Below are 23020 nucleotides of genomic sequence, written 5' to 3' on the forward strand. Positions count from 1 at the left end.
GAAATTTCTGTCCAGTCTGTGGACCAGGCAGGCTGGGTGACGCCCCCAGGAGACCCCACTTGCACCAAGAGGAGTTTTGTGGAAAGCCCTTTTTCTTCATTTTGTTCGGGACCGGCTCCCTCTGCCCCCGCCTCTCTCCACCCCACGAGGTTTCATAGGAGTCGCGGGGCAGGCCGGTCTGGGAGTGGGTCTGTGTTCTCCCTCAGCAGCTGACGGTGTGTAGGGGCGAGGTGTGGTCTGAGTTTAAAGACAGAAAGAGGGTCTCCTGCGTCTAAGGGTCTGGCCGATCCAGGCCCCAAACACCTCTCGCTCACCGTGTCAGATTCAGGAAAGTCATTTCTCCGGTCGGGGACTCAGTTGTGACAGCTGTAAACTGGCATAGTTGGGCGGGGGGTTCTCTCGGGCGGTGCTGACCCTACGGCCTCCTGGCCCGCAGCCCAGCCTCTGACCCCACCTCCTCCCCCTGTATCTTCGCCCGCATTCCGGACGTGTGCCAAAGAAGCTGATGGGCGCACCTTACGAAGCCTTGCGTAACCCCACCATCAGGCCGCACAGAACAGCAGAGCCTGCTCCTTCCCTCCTGCTGCCACCACCGCGTCCCTGAGGAATCCCGCCCGTTTCCCTGGATGTGCTCGCTTCCATTTTTGTGTTACCTCCGTGCTTGACAGGCTTACGTTAAACTTTATATTTTAAGTTTCACCTAACACCTGTCGACTTCGCGTCTTGCAGAGAGGGCTTAGCGCTCAGACCACGTCCTCCCCGGCCCCGGCCCGCTCGGTCATACCACCTGTGCTTTCTTTGGAACAATAATGTGGGGCATGTCTGTAAATACCGTCCAGGGCTGAGTCGTGAGTTCCCGTAATTGTACATCCTCTCCCGAGGAGCTGATCCTCTGGACAGAACGGCCTTTCCTGTCTGCCTGGTTCCCGGAAGGTGCTCGTCACCGGCTGGTCTGTGCTGTTGTCTCTTCTGGTTCCTCGAAACAACTGAAGAGCTGGTTCCTCGTTGTTCCACGTCTTCCTGGACACGGCCCTCCCGCCCCCATTCTGCCCACCGATCCAGGCTGGCATCCCTCCCTGTTCCTGCTTTCCCTCCGTCTTGATTTTCTTCCTGGTCTGCTGGCGCGTCCTCCTGGGCACAGGCTGTTCAGGGCCTGTGTCCTCACCCAGGCCCAGTAGGCTCCTCGGTGGGCGGTCGGCCTGCTGGGCCGTTGAGGGAATGTGGCTTCTGGCGGCGTGCCCATCGTATCCCAGTGGCTGAGCCTTGGGAAAGTGCTTCCCTGTGTCCCGGGGACGAGGAGCCTCCTTTCTGCCTGAGACGCCCTCTTCCCAAGTGGCCTCGGCCTTCGGACTTGTGCGTCGGCTTCGCACTGGCCGATTTTAACAAGGACCCTTCTAAGTCAGTTTAGTGAGAGCCTCGCCCTGGATGTCGGATCGGGTCCCCATCCCCCAGGGGGTGTCTGGTCCCGCCGGCCCGCTTCAGCAAGAATCCTGACCCCATGCCTCCTTAGTAATTTCCAGCCCACTGACCCCCTGCTCTGTGGCTGCAAATCCCCTCTTTGTCACGCCATGTCCTGAGCTGAGCCTGGGTGAACAGGGACGTCCCCGTGCCCACAGTCTGCTCTCACTGCCAAGCCTGCGCTGGGCTTTCTCTGATGCACCTGCACGTTCTGGTTCCAGTGATGCTGCCTGGCTTTTGAAGGGCGGCAGATTATGTCACCCCGAGATGGGCCTCTTTGGCGTGAGGATTGTTTCGAGCTGGTTGTTTTGAGAGTCAGCAGACACAGGAGATACTCTGAAGTGGAGTGGAACTTACCCGTTTGCTGGGGACGTTCGCGCTGAGAAGGGGAACCCCCACGTGCAAGGGTGTGCCCCGTCCTGGACCAAGAGGAGTCCGGGCCACAGAGACGGGCCCAGACCTGAATCTGTGTGACAACCGCACGCTCACTCTTTCTGGTCACCTTTTTCCTTCTGTCTTTGCTCAGGAAACTCCAAAAGACCTGGGGGTTCTGTGTTGGGACCCAAGAAAAAAGACCAAAAGTGTATTTCCTGTTATGCCACAGGCGCCCCAGGAGCCCCACCTACCAGGCAGCTTATGCACGGGCTCTTAGAGCAGGTGCGGCTCCTGGTGGGGTCCCCTGCTGGCCTGCAGGTGGCTGTCTCCTGCCTGTCCCCACGTGGCCTGTCCTCTGCTTGTGCGGGGATGAAGACTCCCCTCCTCTTACGAGGAGGCCAGTCCTAGCAGATTGGGGCCCCAGCTCTTGACCTCACTCAACCTTATTGCCCCCTTAAAGGTCCATCTCCAAATGCACTTACAGTGGGGGTCAGGTCTCCACCCAGGAACTTGGGAGCAGGGTCTTTCCTACCTCTGTCCCTTCCCCATCTGTCCCTGTCTGGAGTGGCCTAGTTTGTGCCTTACGCATGGGTTGGTCACCTCTGGTGATGTCCCTGGGTCACCAGCGGGTCCTGCAGAAGCCGCCTGGCCAACTGTACTGGACCAATGGTGGTTGGACGGGGGAGGGGGGGGGAAGGGGGGTGCTGGAGCCGTGTGCAGCACCGACTGGCCCTGAGTCAGAGGCCACGACACCAGCACTCCGTTCCCTTGGGGAGGCTTGGGGTGGGGGGGACGCACCGTCCGGGCCACGGAGCTGTCTGCTCCCTCTCATGGAACCACGGCAGGCCCTCCTGGGCACTCTACTCCTCCCCACGTGGCAGGGACAGGGACCGAAGCGGGAGACCGGAGAAGGGTGGCCGGCAGGGCCAGAGGTACGTGGGTGCCGGCCATCGGGCGAGCGCCGGGCTGGAAGCCTGTGCGAGGCAGGGAGCGGGAGCCACGTCCCCCGTTTACTTCCTTGCAGCCTAAGGCTCTTTTGTAGCTGGGCTGTGGGCAGGCCTCCCGCACCTGAGCGCGGCCCGGGTGGGGCTCAGGGACGTGGAGGAGCCCTCCTGCCCCTCAGTGAACAGCTGGCCGTTCTGGGAACCTGAGCTGACTTTGGGGCCCAGTGTCAGACCCTCACGGAGCCTCAGTTTCCCCATCTGTGAAACGAGGAAAAGAAAATCGACCTTGCCATGTTGCTTTAGAGACCAGTAACAGTTCATTTCGGCTGCTTTGCAAGGTGCCGAGCACACGGAAAGTGATGGTCCTGGGGCAGCAGTGGGGCTGGGAGCATAAGAGGGGGTGCCCAGGAGGCACTGGGGGCTCTGATTTCCAGTGCCCTCTGCTCCCAGGCGTTCTCATGCTGCAGGGTTTACGGGAACCCTCGGTGGCGTGCTCTCCTTGGAAGCCTCGGGGCTGGCCTGTCACAGCGCCCTCTGCCCTCACGGTGCTGCACACAGAGAAGGTCTGGGGAGCCTCCAGGCGGGCTCCCGGGGGAGGATTCAGGCCCCGCAGCCAGCAGTGCGGGGCAAACGTGGTGTGCCCACAGGTGCCAGTGCCGTGTAGATGTGATGCCACCCTCTGGGACCAGCCGTGTCTTCGGGCCCCCCTCCCAGCTTTGTCAGTGCCTGCCACGGCAGGAGTGGGATGGGCGGTTGTCCCCAGGCCCACGCCTCCTGCTTGCCTACGGGCCTCTCTTCCCAGTCACGGCGCCAGGCCACCCTGGGCGCTCCCAGCTCCAGGACTGACTTCTGTGGACGGTGGGTGGGCAGGCAGCCGAGCTCAGGGTGTGGGGACCTGGACCCCAATACACATTTGCTGTATTTTTATTGCACTTTTACCACATTGCAATCTATTCCACAAAAATGCTGCAAAATTAAGCCTGTTGCTGAGCCCCGCGGAGGGGCCCGTGTGACGTATTTACACAACCATCAGAGCAAAGTCAGAACAGCAGCAGCACCCTCAGCGGCCGGGGAGCGTCCCCGGGGCTGCCGAGCGGCTCTGAGAAATGGAAGACGTGGTCATTTACGTCACTCTGGAGCCAGGAGTCTGTCGACCAGCCCGTGGTTCCATCAGGAGCCCCCCGGGCACCGAGATGGGACGGTCGGCCGTCCGGCTGCAGGGCCCCCAGGAAGGAGGGGAGGCGGGAGTTTATTTCAAGTTAGGTCCAGATGTGAGCAAACTTGGTGGGAGAGGCCAGCCCCGTGGGCTCTGCCCCCTCGTGTGCATTTGGTAGCTGGGCTGGCGTCCGTGGGTGTGGGCGTCGCTCTCTGTCTATGCACATACACGCCACGTATAAATACAAAATAGTACATAAACGCTTCCTTTCCATACAAAAAAGGTGGGTCGCCCCCGCCGCCAGGCCGCCTCCGTCCGTGAGCACAGAGCGCCCGCTCCCCAACCTCCTCCGGTCTCGAGGACGAATACGACGTGTCCTGTCGGACCCACCGCCGAAGGTTCCCGGACTCTGGGAGTGGCCTGTCTGTTCCCAAAGTCACTGAACGCAGGGTGTGGACGCACGTGTCCCTCCTCCGTGGCAGGCCGGCGGCTCTCGGTCACTACCTGCGGGGGGGGACTCTGTGCTCAGGGCCCAGGTCGTCCTCCAGCACGCTGTGCGGCCCATCCTTCTCCACACAGTCCCTGACGGCCTGCAGCACGATGCGGAGCCTCCGGTCCAGGGCCTCCAGGTGAGGCTGGTACAGGACCGGGGCCACGCGGTCCTTGCTCAGGGACTCTGCCATCAACAGGCTCAGCTTGTACTCCTCCTTGGCCAGGAGCTGCAGCCGCAGGTAGGTGGACTTCCTGACCCTGCAGGGGAGAGGGAGGTCAGGCGCCAGCTCGCAGGAGGCGGTGCCCGGCCTCTAAGGACTGGGCGTGGGGCGCTGGGGCAGGACGAGGGACCGCGTCGGCCCCGAGCGGGGAGGCCACGGGTTGGTCCTCGGCCTGCCTAGGCCCCTGCGTGCCAGAGGCGCCACGGTGAGGGTCCCGCCTGGCAGAGCAGGGGGCCACGTGAGGCTTGGCAGTACACGGGCAGACGCGGGGCAGGGAGGGACGGCCTGACCCCCCGGGAGACAGCGCTCGGCTCCGCGGCACACGCCTGCCTGGGCCGGGCAGACCCAGTGCGCCTCGCAGACTGCTGTCCCGGCCCTGACAGGAGGATCCGGTGGGGAGCCCCGAAGAGGGTGGCAGAGAGTGCTGGGGACGGGACCCCTGTCCGGGCGCCAGTGTCTTCAGCCGTAAGATGGGCCGTTATGGGGTCTGTGGGCTGTGTGCTGGGAAGGGCCTTGGGGCTCTGGCCTGCATGCTGCAGGGACTGGGGGGTTTCTGCTTAGCCTGGGGATGGGCCGGGGCTCCCTAGGGGGCAGGGAGTGGAGGCCTTACCTGCAGCATTGCTGTAAAGGCACCAGAATGGACAGCTCATCGTGGGAATATTTTCCAAACCTGCCCAAAGAAGAGGAGAATTGTCCAGGGTGTCGCCTGCGTGCCGAGGGTACCACAGAGCAGCCCCGGGGACACCCAGGGCCCTGGAATGAGCACCTCACGTGTGCCCTGCTGGGACGCCAGGGCCGTGTGGCCCGGCCCCCGCTGTCCCCGGCACTGGATGCAGGGCCTGGGATGAGGGAGGTCCTGGAAGGTAGCCTAGCCTTCTGGCCGCTGCGTGGGGCAGGAGCTCATAAATGCAGGGTCCTAGGCAGGCGGGGTGGAGAAGGCAGTCGGTGGTCAGCTCAGCCCAGTGCCGTCTTTTGTGCTGGGAACTCGTGGCCCCCACGTGTCAACTGTCCGGGTGCCCGGTGCCCACTTCTCCGAGGCATCTGAGAATAGCTTTAGTGGCAGCTTTAACCATTTGGGGAGGGCAGGTCCTGTGTCCCTGCCTGCTAATCAGGCAGATGGCCCTCCTTGGTGGCTCCGGCCAGCAGTGTCCACAGGCCCCCACAAAGGGGGCAGGGAGGACCATTTGTCCCTGCCAGCCAGTCCCAGACATCCACATGAGGCATAAAGGGCTCCTCACAGCCCTGTCCTTCCTGGCAAGCACCCTCTCTGGGCCTCGGTTTCCCTAGGGCAACATGGGGACATAACAGGACCCAGTGCACAGGGTGACTGCCCCTGAGGGTCAGAAGGAGCAACACGACAGGCACTTCCTGCCGACGGGAGCCAGAGGCCAGGGGCCCCCACCCTGCACCACACCCAGAATGTCCTTGGGGAATGGCCCGCCCCGCCGCCACAGTCTGGGCCCCCCCAGGTCTGTAGGAGCAAGAACACAGCTCACCCTCTTCCGTTGTCCAAGTGGATGATAAATGTGTCATTCCCAAACTTCTCAAAAGTCTCATAGTGATGACGGTCCATGTTCCCTGTGGACAGAAGCAAGCTGAAAACCCAGGGCTGTCCCCCCCCCCCCCCCCGCCGGCCCCTGTGAGACCAGAGCCGAAACAACGGAGCAAAGCGTGTGCCGTGGCCACAACCGGTCACGTGCAGGGTGGGAGCCCCGGGTGCAGGCCAGGGCCGCCGACATACCCATGAGGAAGTCAAAAATGGTCATGTCCATGACGTCCAGCACACGGCGACTGCTGTCATAGGGGGGCGTCTGCTTTACCTCCTCGCAGTAGTCGGGGTCCACTTCCCACCTGCAGGGGAGCCACTGTGAGAAGGCTGAGTTCCTCCTCTGTGTGGACAGGGAGGCCCAAAGCAGCTCAGCACGGCGGGATTACCGCAGCAACGACGGGGGGTGCAGAGAGGCGTCGGCGCAGAATAGCGCCTCTGGCCGAGGCTGCATTAACGGGAGTATGGGGCTGGGAGGTGAGCGAGCCATGTCTGGAGGCCGTCATCAGCCCCAGATGCCAGGTTTCTTGGGGGGGGGGGGGGGTCGCTGTTAGGAAACAGAGCCTGGACACCAGGCCCACAGAGACACCTCCACGGCCACCTCTCTCGTCTGAGGGACAGGAAGGGCAAGGAGCGCAAGCCACGTTTGGACACTGAGAGCCTGTGCCTCTGGGCTGGCCAGTGCCACCGCGGGGCGCACCGCTGATTCTCAGGGTGAGGAAGCCCCGTCCCGCCATCTATTCACAGAGCGGAGGTCTCGTCCGCGTCACAAAGGGAGGCTGGGCGCGCCTCCCTTCCCCGACGCCCCTTCACACCCCGTGGCCCTGGACAGGCCCGGGGCCCCTCCGAGCGAAGCGCGGCCAGAATGAGCAGGTGGGCCCGGCCTGGGCTCGGCCTGCCCGGCACTCACTCTGCCTTCTTGCGCTTGTGGTAGGAGCGCCTCCAGGGGTTCCGCCACGTCTTCCTCTTGGCCAGGGACAGGCCTGGCAGGAAGGCCGCCAGGGAGCCCTCGATCTGGTCGGGCTTCCCGCACAGCGCGTGCTCCGTAGAGCAGTAGTAGGAACACTCGCCGTAGAAGCAGACGTTGTTGGCTGGCGGCAGACAGACACAGGGGTGAGGAGGGAGCGGCACGTCCCACGCCCGCCCTCCCGCACGTCCGCCTGGGCCTCCCGCGTCCACACCGTCCGTTGGACTTGCGCGGCCCAGATCTCCCACTGCTGCGACCCCGTGGTACGGGACCCGGAGGCCCACGGAGCGGGGCTGAGCGGCCCGAGGCCACGCAGCTGTGGGAGACGGGACGGCCCCGACAGAAACTCTAGAGTCAACGCTCAGAGGCTTAAAAGGCATAACGGAAGCGTGGACACTCCACGGCGGGAGGGGATGTCTGCGCATCGCGGATCCGACGAGGGTCTGGCGTGTGGCACGTGCGAGGAGCGTAAAAAGCTAAATAATCCAACTGACGCACGGGAAGGGAGTTCAACAGATGCTGCAAAGGCGCCAGGGGCCAACAGGGACGTGGGAAGATGCTCCACACCATCGGTCGTCAGGGGAATGCGGTGGGGTCCACAGAGGCGCCCCTTCTTACCCACCAGGCTGGGTTTGGTCAAGAGAACAGGCGTTTACAGGTGTTGCGGAGGATGGGGAGAGACCGGGGCCCCGGACAGAGCTGGTGGGGCACAAACGGGGGAGGCCGCCGTGGAAACCAGTTTGGAGGCTTCTTAAAAACTTAGGCACAGAATGACCACGCCACGCAGCAGTTCTGCAGCCAAGAGACGTGGGCACGTGTCCACAGCGTGCTGCACGCGGGGGGCCACAGCAGCCCTGGTCACAGAGGCCGAAGAGTGGAGGCAGTCTGGACGTCCATCCGGCAGTGAGTGGGCAAACAGAGCGTGGTCCACGCACCCTGTGGAACGCTACGTACCCTTAGAAGGGGCGAAGCCCCGACACACACTTCGCTGCAAACGAACCACGGAAACGCGTGTGCCGTGAGAGAAGCCAGACCCGGAACACCACGTGTTGTCAGATTCTGTTGACGTGAAGTGTATCCCACACGGAAATATTGGTGGCTCGGGGGCTGGGGGAGGCGGGAGCTGGGGGTGACTAACAGGGACGGGCTCCTTTTTGGGGTGAGGAGAGCGTGCGGAGATCAGCGGGGCTGTGGCACGACGTGACGAATGTACCAAAAGCCACCGACTGGCACACTTCAAGATGGCGAGTTTCATAAAAAAAAAAAAGGGTGGGGCAAATTTAACTCGATCTAACCAATATGTATAGGGAGTTACTTAAAGAATAAAACACCCTGGCCATTTTGTTGCCCAAAAGAAGTTAATGAATTTCATGGCGCCCGAATCATGTCTCGATGAAACAAGTAATTTAGAAAGTGGGCACCTCTTGCTGACCAGGCGACACGCCAATTTGTTGCCAGAGGCCCCTGCCGGTCAGGGGCGCGATGGCGCTCGTGTGTGTATTTACCGGGAGAATCTTGCGTTCAGTAACTTGTCTGTTTGGTGGAGAGACCCTCAAGAGCCCGGGGAGTGCAGCAGCCAGAAGCCCCCTCCCGGCTGTGCAAACGGCCAGTTCCCCGGACGAGGGGTCTCCTTTCGTGCGGCTGCGCGCCCTGCCCGCATGGCAGTCACGAGGCTCCCGAGTCTTCTGGCCACGTGCTCGCTCCCCATGGACTCCTGACGTGAGCCTGGCAGGCCCTTCTAGCCGCAGTCTCCGTGTCTGGTGGGCAGTCTCCCACGTGGGCAGTCTCCATGGGCAGCCGTCCAGAGGAGATGGGGGGCCGGTGCAGGGGCTCCCGCCGCGCCCCGCCGGCACACGGGAGTCTCCCCCTGGATCGCCTGCCTCTCTCTTCCTGCCCCTGACCTCATGATCCCCGATCCAGTGCTGGGGAATTACTGTGAGGACAGTCTGGGAAAGGTCAGTCTGTGGTCTCGCCTGCGTGTTGACACAGTTCATCAACGACCCCCCGACACACAGTGCAGCCATAACCGAGGCGGCAGCCCCACTTTCAGGAGGACAATCTATCTGATCCTGTTGGCCGGAGCTCTGGGATTTGCTAAGCTAAGAGCCTAAGCTGGCTTTGCTCAGAGAGAAAGGCATTTCTTGAGTGCACAGCACGGTCCTCGTCAGACATCCAAATCTGGTTTCTGAAGGAGCAGCCAGTGTGGGGCCCGGAACACTGCCCAGAGGTGCGAAATCGGTGTGGCGTTTCACCTCCTTGTGCCTCGGTTTCCCCACCTGAATGAGGGCCCCGGTAGTGCCTGCTCATGGGCTTGGGAGTATTAAACAGGAAATGCGGGTAAGATCAGATGTCTGACACTGAGTCAGAGGGCAGTGCAGATGAGCGGTCACTAGGTCAGCCCCGCACTTGGACGGGGGAGGGGGAAGGGGAGGGGGAGGAGGGGACATGAGCCCTTTCTCGTCTCAGCGATGACGTCTCAGCAGACGGCGGGGAGAAGGTGGGGGCCAGAGTCAGCCCAGGAGAACCTACTTCCCTGCCACTCTGGGGCCACCGCCTCCAACTCCGGGGACCTTGGCGGGGGGGGGGGGGGGGGCAGGACAGGCGACCCTGAGTGAGAACCTGGTCTCTGTGGAGCTGGAAAGCATGTGGCTCGAGGGCTGAGCATTGGGGCCGGGAGTGTTCCAGGCCTTTGCACGGCAGGGAGGAGGGTCCAGAAGAACGGAACGCTTACCGTCCTAACCCCACCTGGATGGATCTGGTGTGGGTGGCTCTCAGGTGGGGGCTGGAATGCTGGGGAGCCACCATCGCTCAGGAGTGGCCTGAAGGTGTCCGGGCACAGCTCTGGGGACCCTTCTTACCCTCGTGCGCATTTAAACTGGACGCTGTGTCCACAACGTGTGGGTAGAGGCCTTGTGCCTACCCAGCCAGACCCAGGCCTGCGTAGCAGGAAAAAGAGTCATTTGAAAGATGTGGGGCTGAGTGGCTGGGAGGGAACAGGAGGGGCTCCCAGAGCTGCTCACAGTCTGTGTCTTGTCCTAGAGGTGTTTACGTAGGTGGGTTCCTCTTGTAGAAACCCACGGATGCGTGTATCTTCCAGGATGTATGAGATGTGTCCACGGAGAGTTACCGCAAAGTACAAAGACTTTTGTGGGGCTTGGCACAACTGGGTTCCGACCCAGCCTGCCTTTGTGGGGCTCAGCACAACTGGGTTCCGACCCAGTCTGCCTTTGTGGGGCTTGGCACAACTGGGTTCCGACCCAGCCTGTCTCTGCACTGTTGCTTGGCGGGGGTGCTTAGCTGCTCTCCTGAAAGAAGACGTATCTGCTTAGACTAGGAACCGATTCCGCCTTTTGTTTATAGGAAGGGATCCACACCCTTCTTCACCCACCACATGTGGGACTTCAGTGCTGGGATTCTGGACACTGGTGGCTCTGTGGCCCCTTTGAGAGCCCCCGGCAAAGCTGCCATGCGCCCCGGTGAGACCTCGAGACCCAGAAGCGGGGTTCCTGCAGGGAGGCCGCTGTGCACCAAGAAAGCAAAGTGTAGAAAGTTCTTGACTCGTTTTCCTCTCTTGACATTTCCTCCACTTCATTTGGGGCGGGTTACTGAGTCCCCTCTCGGCGGTGCCCATCACCAGATGACTAGGTAAACGACATGGGACGCACCCACCCAGGGCCACGGGACCCTGACATAAAGAGCAACACGCAGACACCACACAGCGATGTGGAGGGACCTCAGAAGAGTGCTGTCGAGCAACAGAAGACAGACAGACTGCCGGTCACCCCCACTGTGCAAAACCGTAGAAGAAGCAAAGAAACCCTCAGATACGGAAAGCACATAGTGCTGTTGGGGGTACAGGGCAGGATGGGACCGGGGCAGACGGGCCAGTTCGTTGCTTCTCTGCTCGTGTCAAAACTCCTCGAACTTTGCACGTTGATACTGTCTACACCATGCCAATCGTACCTCAACAAAATGCTTAAAATGGGGGGGGGGGGCGCAAGGAAACAACCCGCCCCCACAGCCTGGCCTAAGCATTAAAGGTGGAATCCCACAGCAGGTGCATACCAGTGCCTGGCATACCGCAGGTGCCCAGTCATGTCCGTGTTCCCTTGCTGCGGTAGAATTGCCTAGAACATCCCTGCCGTGTGGTGGCCAAGGTGGAGGACACGGCGCCCCCGGTGCAGGCCTTGCGGGCAGCAGCAGCCCTGTCTGAGGGGGCTGGGGGCTGCTCCCGGGGGGACAAACTTGTTTCAGGCTGAGGGGACATTATCCAGCCCGAGTGGCCCCACCCACGGCCCGCTCTCAGCAGCAACAGGCCTTTTCGGCCCCTCCGCCGGCACCAGAACAGCCTCTCGGCGGGCTCTGTGATTGAGGTCCCAGAACTCGTCCAGGTCAGACATGTGGAGGAGCATCCCTCTAACGGGGAAACCGGGTGATGGGCATGGGGGGGCAGGCGTGTTTCATCTTAAGTTCTGAACACTGAACGACGTCACTAAAATGCTACAATGAGAATCGTTGGAAAGACCACTGACAGGGGGCAGCGGCCTGGGGGGGTCCCGTGAGCGTGGCCTGGGGCCGTGTGGGCGTGGGCGTGGTCCGGAGGGCATGGCCAAGTGCCCTGTGGGTGTGGCCTGGACCGCGTGGGCGTGGCCTGGAGGGCGTGGCCTAGTGTCCCGTGGGCGTGACCTGGGGCCTGTGGGCGTGGCCTGGGGTCGTGTGGGTGTGGGCGTGGCCCGGAGGGCGTGGCCTAGCGTCCTGTGGGTGTGGCCTGGGGGCGTGCAGGCGTGGCCGTGGTCCGGAGGGCGTGGCCTAGTGTCCTGTGGGCATGGGCGTGGCCTGGGGCCGTGTGGGTGTGGCCGTGGCCCGGAGGGCGTGGTCTAGTGTCCTGTGGGTGTGGCCGGGGGCCGTGCAGGCGTGGCCGTGGCCCGGAGGGCGTGGCCTAGTGTCCTGTGGGCGTGGCATGGGGTCCTGTGAGCGCGGCCAGCCTAGACTCGGAGGGCTCATCGCCACGTGGGGCAGCAGCCGGGGCAGCAGGGGCGGCTGACGGTGAAGGTGCTGGGGACGTCCAGGCTGGAGGACGAGAGATCCCAGAGTCCCTGACAGGCTGAGGTGGAGGAGGAGCTTGCTGTCTCGGGGGTGGGTGGGTGGGGATTCCAGGGGAAAGCACTAGAACCCACGGTTGGAGAGGCAGGTGTCCACCCTTGGAAAAGAAGGTCCTTTCCAGCAACTCAGTCTGTGCAGACAGGAGCTGAATTACCTCTGAGCCGATGGGCTCCCCGTCACCGGGGGTGTCCAAGCAGCCTGCAGCCTTGGGCAGGCTTAGACAAGGCTGATGAGAAGCCCTCCAAGCCCCCTCCCCTTTGGTTTCTGGTCGGGTGGTGAGACGCTGCCAGCATAGGGGGTAGGGGCACATAACCTCTACGTGGGTTTTATGTGCACGAACTAACAGATGGACCCACACCACCAGGAGGGTATCTGTCTCGGGGTGGGTCCCACTTATCACCGCACTCCACTTCTCTGCCATCGCCGGGACCTTCCAGAACCGAATACGAGGTAGAAGGTGTCCCCACCCTCAGGCCCAGCAAGCAGGGGGTGCTCAGCACGGGGCCTGGCCCAAAGGAAGTGCTCACAGGGACGGACGGACAGATCGCAGAGCCCTGAATGCCACATCGAAAAGCTCCTGGGGCAGGTGATTCGGTAGGGCAGGAGCTTGTGTGCGTCTGAGACTGATGATTAGCACCGCTCTGTGGCAGGCCCTTGTGCTGGCCCTCGAGGGCGCCAGGGGAGGCCGCCACTCTACTCGCTCTCCCTGCTGAGCCGGGGGAGGGAGGCAGAGGAGTCCTTGTTGCTGTGTGAGGGTCTTGCTGCGGGGGGCGGGGGCAGGGTGGTGGTGCCTAAATCCGGGAGGAAGTTAGGGAACAGAGGTCTCCTCCAGCCAGACCATTGGAGGAGACTCTCTGGGGAGGCTGAGAATTTTCAAAAATGCACTCATTTTCCTTTAAAACAAATGGTAGGAAAAAACCTCTGTGCCCAGCCCAGGGGATCAATTCCATGATGATGACTTGGCCATTTCTGGCAGGCTTTTGACACTGTGATGTAGATACACCCCGAAGGGGAAGGGGCAGCCCTTGGGTGGTCCCGTGAAGGCGGTGCGCTGCACTGTGCAAGAAGAAACTATAAGTTTCTTTCTTCTTCTTCGTAAAGGTAACTAAGCTCGCTGTTCTGTGTGCAGTGAGCCAGGAAAGGGGCCTCCCCGAGTGCAGGTTACCTGGGGAGATGAAGAAGGTTCTCCACAGCTTCTTGTCTCTCGTGACGTCCCGGATTTCCTTGGTCATGTTGACCATCCTGCCGGCCACCGGAGGGACCCGGCGGAAGTCCAGGATCCTGGTGGGAAAGTGATAGGGGGTCTTCACCTCCGTGCCCCGGCCCTCGCTAGGCTGGTGCGGAGTGAACGCTCCCGTCTCCGAGTCCCGCTAGGCCCAACGCGGGGCCCACAGCTCTGACTGGCGCCGTCGGCCACCAACGAAAATGGGCCCCATGAGGACCACGGTGGGTGGTGTTCTGCTTCCCAGCACCGGCCTGCCAGTGCCTGGGCCCTCTGGGCTCAGGTCGGAGCAACGTTAAATTAGCTGCTTTTAATGGGATGCTCTCTAACTGCGCTGCACTCGCTCACTTAAACGGGACGCCGATGGGCCTGCAGCGGCCTCTGGGGGCAGAGGCTGCGCGTGGGGAATGTGGGCATCTTGCGTGCCGCCCGCGCTCCGCCCGCTGCGTGAGCTGTCCTGCGTCATCAACAGGCCTCACCTTTCCGAATGAGGAACCCTCATCGGCTTTGTGGCAACTGTTCCTTTCACAGAAAGGCCTTTTTCTGGGTTTAGGCTGCACAATAGTTGACACAATAGTTGACATTGTTGAAAATCTGACTTGGGGTTTCTGTGGCCCCCAAACAAGATTTTTGATCTTTGAAAAACAAAGCAAAGTAGGGTTTGCAAACTTGAGTGTGCACACGAATCGTGTGGTGTAGAGAGAGGGTCTGGGGTGGAGACCGGGAATCTGCATTCTAACCAGCCTGGGTGACCTGGAAGCTGCAGCCTAGGACACACCCCGAGCTGGAGGTCAGGACCCTGCGGGGTGGTCGGGGAGGCTCCTCCCCCTAGACTCTTGGAACTGACTCCAGCCCCAGCCCCGTGACTGTCCCTGCGGGGCAGGGATCTCTGGGCCAGCAGGGTGGCTGCTGAGAGCCCCCCCCCCCCCCACGGCCCTCGACACCACTGCCCACCTCGCCTGCAGCAAGGGGCCACGTGGAGCCCAGGGAGGAATTCACGTTCTGCCCGGTAGAGCCAGCCCAGAAGATGGGCGATGGGGGAGGAGGCTCATGTCCCTTGGTGTCACCGTGGCCCCAGAGGTTCCACCCTGAAACACTCTGGGTTAAAATTCCCAGCACTCATAGCCCTTTCCGCTCTTCCTTTGTTATTCCCAACGGGCCATGTCCACACTCTGATCACCAACTGCTCCCGAGGATCTCCTGTCTGGCACCATTCGTGGTGTGGGGCCTACCGCAGGGTGTTGTAACATCTGCAGGCCAGACTCCAGCTCTGTGCGGCAGAGACTTACATGCCTCGGTTTTCCCATCTGTACAATGGGGCTAATTATAGGATTCCCAACACCTCGGCAGGGTGTTGGGAGAGCTATTCGGGCCCACCCGCACGGTGCTCAGGCCCAGGGTGCAGGCGGGACGGCTCACCTGTCCAGGTGGAAGGCAGCGATCTCTGCGTTGTGCCTCTCGTAGTCAGAGAAATAAAAGAAGTCAGGGGGCGTCTCCTGCTCCCTCGTCTGCCTAAAGAAAACAGGGTTTTTCATCACCGTGCGAACCCTCCGGTGAAAGGGTGCAGGAGGCTTGTACTGGCTGGCGAAAGAGCCGGCTGTCAAACTGGCAAGAATTTTGTGAATCGGTTGTTAAAGTCATTTTATAAACATAAGTCACATTTTATTATTTACCTATTTAAAAAGTTTATCTATTTTGAGAGAGCAAACAAATGTGAGTGGGGGAGAGGCAGAGAACGAGCGAGAGAGAGAATCCCAAGCAGGCTGTGTGCTGTCGACACACGGCCCGATGTGGGGCTTGAACTCATGAACTGTGAGATCATGGTGCCCAGAAGTGACCTTTTATAAGTGACAAGGATTTAAATCGCACCACTGGCCGGTTATTTAATGACGTTCGACAGTTCCTTCTTCGGGCTGTTACCCACCTTGCATCTGCAGGGGCAAGCAGAGGTGACGCGTGCCCCCGCAGCCCCCCTCAGTGACCTCTTCCTGGGAGCATGCGTGAGCCAGCGAGGAGGTGCAAACTCTCCCATCAGGCTTTTCCCCCACGAGGGAGCTGGTTACTAAATACCGCTCAGCCCACCAGCAGGTCCGCACCACCGGCCAAACACAGATCCTCCAGAAAGGCAGATGGCCAGGCGGCCCCCGGCCCCTGAGCCTAGGGAGTGTGTGGATGGCAGAGGGCCAAGGGCATCACAGGAGTCACCCCGATACAGAGCAAGGGGACCTCCCTGGGGCGTGAGCTGGGGCCAGGCTCAGGCGGCACCATTTGTCCCTCTGGCTGCTCTCAGCCTCCCACCAGCATCCCCGCCCAGACAGTGTCCCCCTGGGGGGCGGGGGATGTGAAGGAGTCTGCGAAGCTCCTTGGGGGCCACCTGTGGGACCCCTCTCTGAAGCCCAAAGAGGCGGTCCATTTTCCACCAGGCACCTGCCGTTGGGGACTGTACAGTCAGCCTCCTCCCACCCCCCGGCAGCAGCTCCCTCTGCCCCCCTTCCCCTCTCCTGAGCCGGAGTGAGGGCCATCTGCTATTTCCGACTTGTCTCCACTCTGCTGCCTTTGCTGTCACTGTTCCGTCTTCCCGGAACAGGCTTCCTCTCATGTCTCCCGAAGGCTAAGTCAGCATTCCCGAATGTGGGTCCCACCCAACCAGGTCCAGGGGCTTCTAGCACAAAAGGAGCCCTCTGAGAGGTTGGCGTTTGGGGAACATGCCTAGTAGAGCACCCTCTGGGGTCTCAACAGTGCATATTACCACCATAAAGGCCCTGATAAGGCCTGCAGCCGCTCTGTTTCTTAGCACTACACCGACTACAGAGCCCGTTTTTTCCGTAGTACGTTACCACGCTGTGCACTTTTGGGAACTGCTGGTTAAAGCCTACAGTGCAAGTCGTTTCTAACCGCTGCTCAAAGGCAAACTCCCTCGCAGAACTTTCCTGGTGCCTTGGTGGGGGTGACCTGAGGCTCACCCCGGGCCCTCCCGGACTGGTGGGCAGACAGGAAGGTTCTGTTTGGAGCAGTGCTGTGGGTCACCCCACGATGGCCCCGCACGAAGCCAGAGCCCAGCCCCAGCTGCTGCCCCACCTGCAGCATGTGTGGTGGGGTGAGCAAGGCGGGGCAGCCCCCTGCTGGCCGTGCGTGCACTCCTGGCCTCCACATCTCCTCCCAGGGAGACAGAAGAACTCTAGGAGCCCTGGGCTCGGACATCCACGCCCCACAGTGAGCTGCAGACAGGCCCCGAAGGAGTAACACGTGACCCTCCGCCCCAGCCAGGGGACAGGAAATCACACACAGGACTCTCTATAGTCTATACAGGCGAACGGCATTGGGTAAGCACAGATACTGAGCAGACGCCTGGGGAGCAGGGACACATGACGACTGCAAGTGTTTGACCTCGGCAAGCAGGGAATTTCCTAAATCACGTCAGAGCAAAAACGCTCCCTGCATGAAATCCAGCTCTGTTCTGTGCCCCTGCCCGTACCTGCAGGACCATGTCCACCTTCCAGGCTGGGGGCAGGGACTAACTCAGCCCTCCACCTGGTAAGAATTTACCAAATGTCGGGGACCTTCTCCGTGCTGGAAAACGCAGGGTGGGGAGAATCACGTGTGACCTGGCCAGTGAGGTGGAGGCCTGAATGATGTTCCAGCCCTAAGAGGCCCGTTCTGGGGCTACGGCTGGCCTTGCTGGGCAGCACAGACCTCCCCACCCTTGGGGGCCACCTGTCCTCACCCTGTCCAGGGGGTGTGAGTCCAGGGGGGGCGGGTCTGGTGACGACCCTGAGGGTCGCTGAGGGCCCAGAGTTTTGCCTGCCTGCTGCACCCCACGTGTGCACACAGGTGCACACACACATAGACACACACTCACAGGCACGCCTCGCCATGACAGGGCTGTCAGGAGGGTCTCAGAGAGAATAGGGCCTGGTCCTTTGCCTCCTCTCTGGCACGGCCATGCAGGCGGCTGCGAAGGAGCCTTGGGCGTCATGGAAGCACAGTTTGCTTTCCTCGCATTTGTGGTGGAAGAGACTCCGGGCCAGAGATGGGTGTGACCGACGTGATTCGAGTCTTAAGCACATCCCGCCGCTGCTGCTCTGCTCCTGGCCTGGCAGCGGACGGGCGGTCGGGGGGAGGCCCAGCCCAGGCTCTGTGGCCAGGCCGTGGGTCCTGGGCCCTCAGCCCCGAGGCCTTCTGGCCAGTTCAGCGCGCCTATGGCTGTGAGCCCCTGGCAGGTGCGGGGGGCCCAGGCGGGAGGGAGAGGCCACGAGGGTGGGTGAAGCCACAGGCTGCTGGCCAGGCTCAGCCTCCCAAACGTGCCCCCCATCACCCCATATCTGTGGCACCCACCTCCAACCCAGGACTTTTGCCCGCACAAACCTCCTAGCCGTCTCCAGCTCTGCCCTCCTCTCTCCTCACCCCTGTGGCTCCATCACCAGACCACTCCCAGCCCCAGCCCCAGGCCTTTCCCACTTCTGCACCTTTGTGCCGGGCTTTCCACGGGCACTCGCCTTCTCCATCCTTCCCAAGATCTGTCCCAACCCCACCCCCCCGCCCAGGCCTCCCACGGAGGAGCTTAACACTGCTATACTAGACCACTGTTGGCAGGGTCTGGGGACAGGAGTGCCTAGCCAAGCGCCCGCTTTAGAACGGGTGTGCCATAAACAAATGAAACATTGATGGAGGGAGGACGGCGAAGGGGCACAAACCGGTCCACGGCCTTGAGCTGCTCCCACCCTCGTTTCTTCAGTTTGTACCATTGTCATCATCAACACCATCACCGTCACCACTCTCCCGTCCACAACCATTATTCCTACTGCATACTGACCCCTTATTGCCTGAGGTGCCTGATGTGATTACAAGCGGCTTGACCTGTAACGCTAACACGTGAGCGTTTCTGTTTACCAGTGCTTGGGCTTCTGTTCATTTCTCCCTTACTCCAGCCCACTCCTCTGATCAGGTCAAACAGGTGAAAAGTGGGTGGCTCTGAGCCCTGCTACTCTGCGAAGAGACCAGCCACTTCTCGGAAGCCCTGTGACCAAGTTCCAGAACAGTTCCTGGTTCCCTCACATCTTCCACCTCAGGGCTTTTTCCAGTGACCTCTGTCCCCAGGCTGTTTACACAGAGAGGCAGCTCTTTCCCGCAACCCCAAGGCCACACACGAGCCTTCCGCCTGGCTGTCTTGGCCTCCAGATACCCCTGTGCAGAATGACCCTGGACGTGCAGAGAGGTGGTGATGAAGTGCTGTTTGTCTGTGTGCTCAGTGGCTGTCTTCACTCCCGAGAGGCTGCGAGGTGCCCCTGGGGCCTCTGTGCTCTTCGGGCGTGCCTCCAGATGTGTGAAATACCCCTGGGTGATTTTAAGGCTCCTATAGGCTGTGAGCAAGTTGGGTAGGGGTCCTAGCTTAACCCGTCCTGATAAGGGTCAGGCTGGGCGCTCAGGCAACACGCAAAGATACGAGGGGCACGCAGGGTGGAAGGTAGGCTTGGTGTGGGCCTCTCCAGTCATTCATGCCCTTGGGTGGGAGTGAAGGCGCCCAGGTCAGCACCCATCGCCAACTGGGGGGGCGGGGGGGGGGGGAGGCGAATGTGCTAGACTTCCAGACCCTCCGTTGCTCCAGCTGTCAAATGGGTTCATTCCGTGCATCTCCACCCCCGCAAGGAGAACAGGGCTCTGGGCGTGGCCGGCTGGCTCCGGCTCCGGTCGCCCAAGGGGTCAGCGCTGGCACCCAAGGGGGGAGCGTGAAGCCGGGGCTGGCAGGAACACGCTCGGGACTACCTGGTGAGGGTTCCCAAGGGCGAGGCCGGCTCCCTGCTGGTCTCACCGCTGAAGGTCTGTGCCGAGACCACCCAGCATCGCGGAAACCTAGCCGTGCGCCGGCGGGACAAGCGTGGGGTCCGCTAGGCCCCTCGCCCGCCGGAGCCGCAGCCCGACTCCTGCAGGGTGTGCTTGCCGCCAGCCCCCGCCTGCGGGGAGAACCTGGGGGGTCCGAGAGCCGGGTGTCGTTGCTGTCTGTAGAGCAGGGCAGCCGGGGCGGAGGGATTTCCGGCCTCACGCTGGGCAGGCAGGAGACGGGGTCCCCCCTAACCCTAACCCCCCCCCCCCCCCCCCGCGGTGGGGAGGTCTGCCGGCCTCCCGCCACCTCCTGCGCGTCCCCAGAGAGCCGGAGCTGCCGCCGAGCCAGCCATTTGCGGAAGCGCTTCGGAAAAGTACTGAGCGCGCCGCACCCGGCGGGACCCCTCGCTCAGCTGCGCCCGGTCGCCCGGCCGCCTCTCCTTCTCCAGGCGCTGAGGCGGAAGTTGGGCCCGGGTGTGGGGGGCAGGCGAGGGCGCGGCCCGCCTGGGCCTCTTCCCGGGGGCGTGGGCCGTGGAAATGCGCAAGGGAGATGCTATCGGGTACTGTGGGGGTTGGCTCGGCACCCTCAGCCTGCGCCTGGCCTGGGAGGAGGGGTGGGGAGACCAGGCAGCCGGCACGGGGAGCACGGCACCAGGAAGGCACGGTCCTCTCCTGGTGACTGAGAGGGCAGGGCTGGGTGGCAGGCGCTCCGAGGGGCTCAGGGATGGGAGGAGCCTCCTAGTCTGGCCACCCCCTAACCCCGCCCCCCACGGGGTCACTGCCCCCCCGACACGGGGAGCAGTCGGAGCCTCAGAGCCCCACCCCGATGGGCCTCGAGGTCAGGGTGGGTGGCAGGGTGGGCCCCACCCGTGGGCCCCACCCCCCACCCGGCCTCCGGCAGGGCTGAGCGGGCAGGGAAATGGAAGGTGTATGGCTGACTTCCCTCGGAAAACAGAAGCCGAGGGATCAGGTGCAGTCAGTCCTTGGCATCAGCAACCGAGGGTCAGGGCGGGAAGAAGGGCAGGGCCTGGTGCATTCAGGAGGCCCGGATCCCGGGGAAGGGAACGGGCTGGTCCCAGGGCAGCCCCCGGGGGTACCCCGAGCACCCTGACACCTTTAAGCCCAAGCCGGCTAAACCGTGGCAAGGGGCTGCTCAGGACCAGTTTTTGGGGCTACACTTTCCCATTCCCTCTGTCCTTCCTCTCTGGGGCTGACCGCACCAAATCCCTTCCCCTAGAGGGACTTGCTTCCCTTAGCTCGGAAGGAAGCACAAGAAGAACTGATCATGCACTTTATACTACAGTGAGAATGACTACTATGTTGGCCTCTCCCAGAAAGTCTGTGGTCTGAATCTCTGTACATGGCCAAAGGGACTTTGCAGTTATGATTAAGTTGGCGACCTTGAGATGGGGAGATTATTCTCTGTGCCATCCCCGGGGTCCTTATGAGAAGGAGACAGAAGGAGATCTGACTGCAGAAGAGGCCACATGGTAGCTTCCAAGAGGGAGCCTCGGGGAGAGGATCTGTTTTCTCACCTCCTCCAGTTTCTGGAGGCCACCTGCATTCCTCGGCAAGGAAACACGTTCTCTCCGAGGGCCTGTAGAAGGAACAGCCTGCAGGTGCCTTTTAGATTGCTGACCCCCCAAACTGTGCGAGAACACGTTCGTGTTGCTTTAGGCCGCTGTGAGGTCGTCTGCACCAGCTGCACAGGCAAGGAATATAGAACCTTTGGCAACACCAGAGTGGTAGGGGGACACGGTGACGTAGCAGCTTTGGGGAGGCTGTGGAATGCGGCCTGCTTCCTCAGATCTGGTCCTGCCATCACGGCTCCCTTCATTAGACTTTTAAGACCTGACGCAGAGCATTTTGAGAAGAAGGCACCGCTGTTCTCACAGAAGCCAAAGAGGCAGAGTCCAGTAAGAATCACATGAGCCTCCGAGGCTTTGGTCCCTGTCCCCCCTTCAATGACAAGGAAGTCTGAGGTCAGGGAACGGAAGAGGCATGTGCCGAATCACACGGCTAGAAACGGCAGGTCCTGGGTTCTCTTCAGGGGCCCCCAAAGTCAGACATGGCTCCAGCCGGCCTTGTACGTCTGTGTTTTCTCCCGGATCAGAACCACCTCTGGGGGCTAGGACACCCCACGGGCCTGGAGCTGAGTCAGGGCCAGGCTCCCCGGGCGGGACTCCAGCAACCGCGACGACCACTCACGTCCTCCTCTGCACTTACGCCCCCTGACCCAGTTCCCACCGTCACTATTAACATCTCAGTGTTCCTTAAGTTGTGGGAAAACAGAAATCTTGTGCTTGGTTAAAAATACAGGCAATTGGCAGCTTTTAACCAAAGCCTGTGGGGGAAGAAAAGCCAACAGACACCCGGCTCTTACTATGAGCTGAACATCTGCTGAGCACTTTGCGTGGATTCACTCCCCACACCTTGACGACCGCCTGGGAAGGGTCGCCCTCCACAGGCAACTGACAGCCAGCCAGCCAGCCAGCGAGGTCTCAGCTGCCACAGGAAGGCCCTGTGCTCCGGTCCACGGCCCTGCTTCAACCCAGTGCGCCTCCGATGCGCAAGGCTGGGTGAGGACTGGGCGGGGACGCGTTCTCTCCGCTGACTCCTGAGGAAAACAGCTGGTGGAGAAGGGTCTGTCTGCCCTGACCCCCACCCACGCCGGGCTGCTGGGGAACAGGGGAGCCCACAGCCCCCTCGGAGCAGTGTGGCAGGTGAGGCCGCTCGGGGGTGATGCCTCGGTGGTCCTTTCCACCCCTGCTGCCACGCTGCTGGGCTTACACAGAGGGGAGGAAGCATCCGGTCCCGCTCAGGGGAGCGAAACGCCTGCCAGGTCAGCAGGTTCCACGCGGCGAGTACGGGGCCGAGGCCGGCCGAGCGGGGCGCGAGAGCCAGAATGGAACCGACAGCACCCTGTGAGGTCAGACTCCGGAGAAGGGGACCCAGGAGGGGCCCAGATAGCCGTCACACAGCGGTTTCAGGCATCCTGGTCAGAGCTAAGGCCCCCCTCCCCACCCCAAGATCCCTGAGTGCAGGTGGGAAACTGAGGCCCAGAGACAGCCACATAAAAACCTTTCGTGTGTCAAGGAGAGGCGCGGCCACACCACCCGAGCCTGCTGGACGGGAGCAGAGGGAAGACGCCAGCTTAGAGGTCGTGGGAGAGACCGCCAGGAGGCGCACCCACAGATGTCCCTGCACAACCATGTGGCTGGAGACGCGCTCGTCCCCGCCGCTGCATGCCCACAGCCTGCCAGGGCCGCCGGGCTCCCTGCTCGGCCTGTCGCGTGAACAGGCTGGTGACCTAGCCGATCCCGGGCTCTCCACCAACACCCTCACCGGCCGGGGATGTGCAGTGTGGCCGCCCGCACGGCTCCCTCTGGGACCTTGCGCCCGAGGGGATCCCACCCAGGGTGTGTGATCAGCACCACCTCGTGCCCCCAGGGCCCCCCGCGGCACTCCCAACGGACCCCGTATCACCATGTGGCCCTGCTGCCACCCCAGTACCACTTGTCACCATCTGTCCGTCGTGCTGTGAACGGGCAGAACTTGGTAGAGTCTGTGTGTTGCTGCCGCAGGCCCTTTGCACTTGCTCTTGTCCCCAGTGCTCTGGTCCTTGACCATCTTTACTTTTTTTTTTTTTTCAGAGGGAAAGAATGTGCATGTACAAGTAGGGGAGGGACGGGGGTGGGGGGAGAGAGAATCCCAAG

The 23020-nt window shown here is 61.8% G+C and overlaps 1 protein-coding gene across 1 annotated transcript in view; it reads right to left on the reverse strand.

The window, feature by feature from the left end:
* Window positions 1-3685: 3685 nt before the first annotated feature.
* The window catches only part of FAM20C (FAM20C golgi associated secretory pathway kinase), a 46394-nt gene continuing 27059 nt past the window's right edge, over window positions 3686-23020 (reverse strand). Inside the window, exons 4-10 of the mRNA XM_027042408.2 lie at window positions 14904-14996; window positions 13428-13543; window positions 7103-7283; window positions 6388-6497; window positions 6143-6224; window positions 5257-5316; window positions 3686-4683 (exon numbers count right to left, since the gene is read on the reverse strand). Coding sequence (XP_026898209.1) covers window positions 4434-4683; window positions 5257-5316; window positions 6143-6224; window positions 6388-6497; window positions 7103-7283; window positions 13428-13543; window positions 14904-14996 — 892 coding nt within the window. The 3' untranslated portion in view covers window positions 3686-4433. The remainder of the gene's footprint in view (window positions 4684-5256; window positions 5317-6142; window positions 6225-6387; window positions 6498-7102; window positions 7284-13427; window positions 13544-14903; window positions 14997-23020) is intronic.

Source organism: Acinonyx jubatus, chromosome E3 (genome assembly GCF_027475565.1).
Source record: "Acinonyx jubatus isolate Ajub_Pintada_27869175 chromosome E3, VMU_Ajub_asm_v1.0, whole genome shotgun sequence".
In the NCBI taxonomy this organism is placed as follows: domain Eukaryota; kingdom Metazoa; phylum Chordata; class Mammalia; order Carnivora; family Felidae; genus Acinonyx; species Acinonyx jubatus.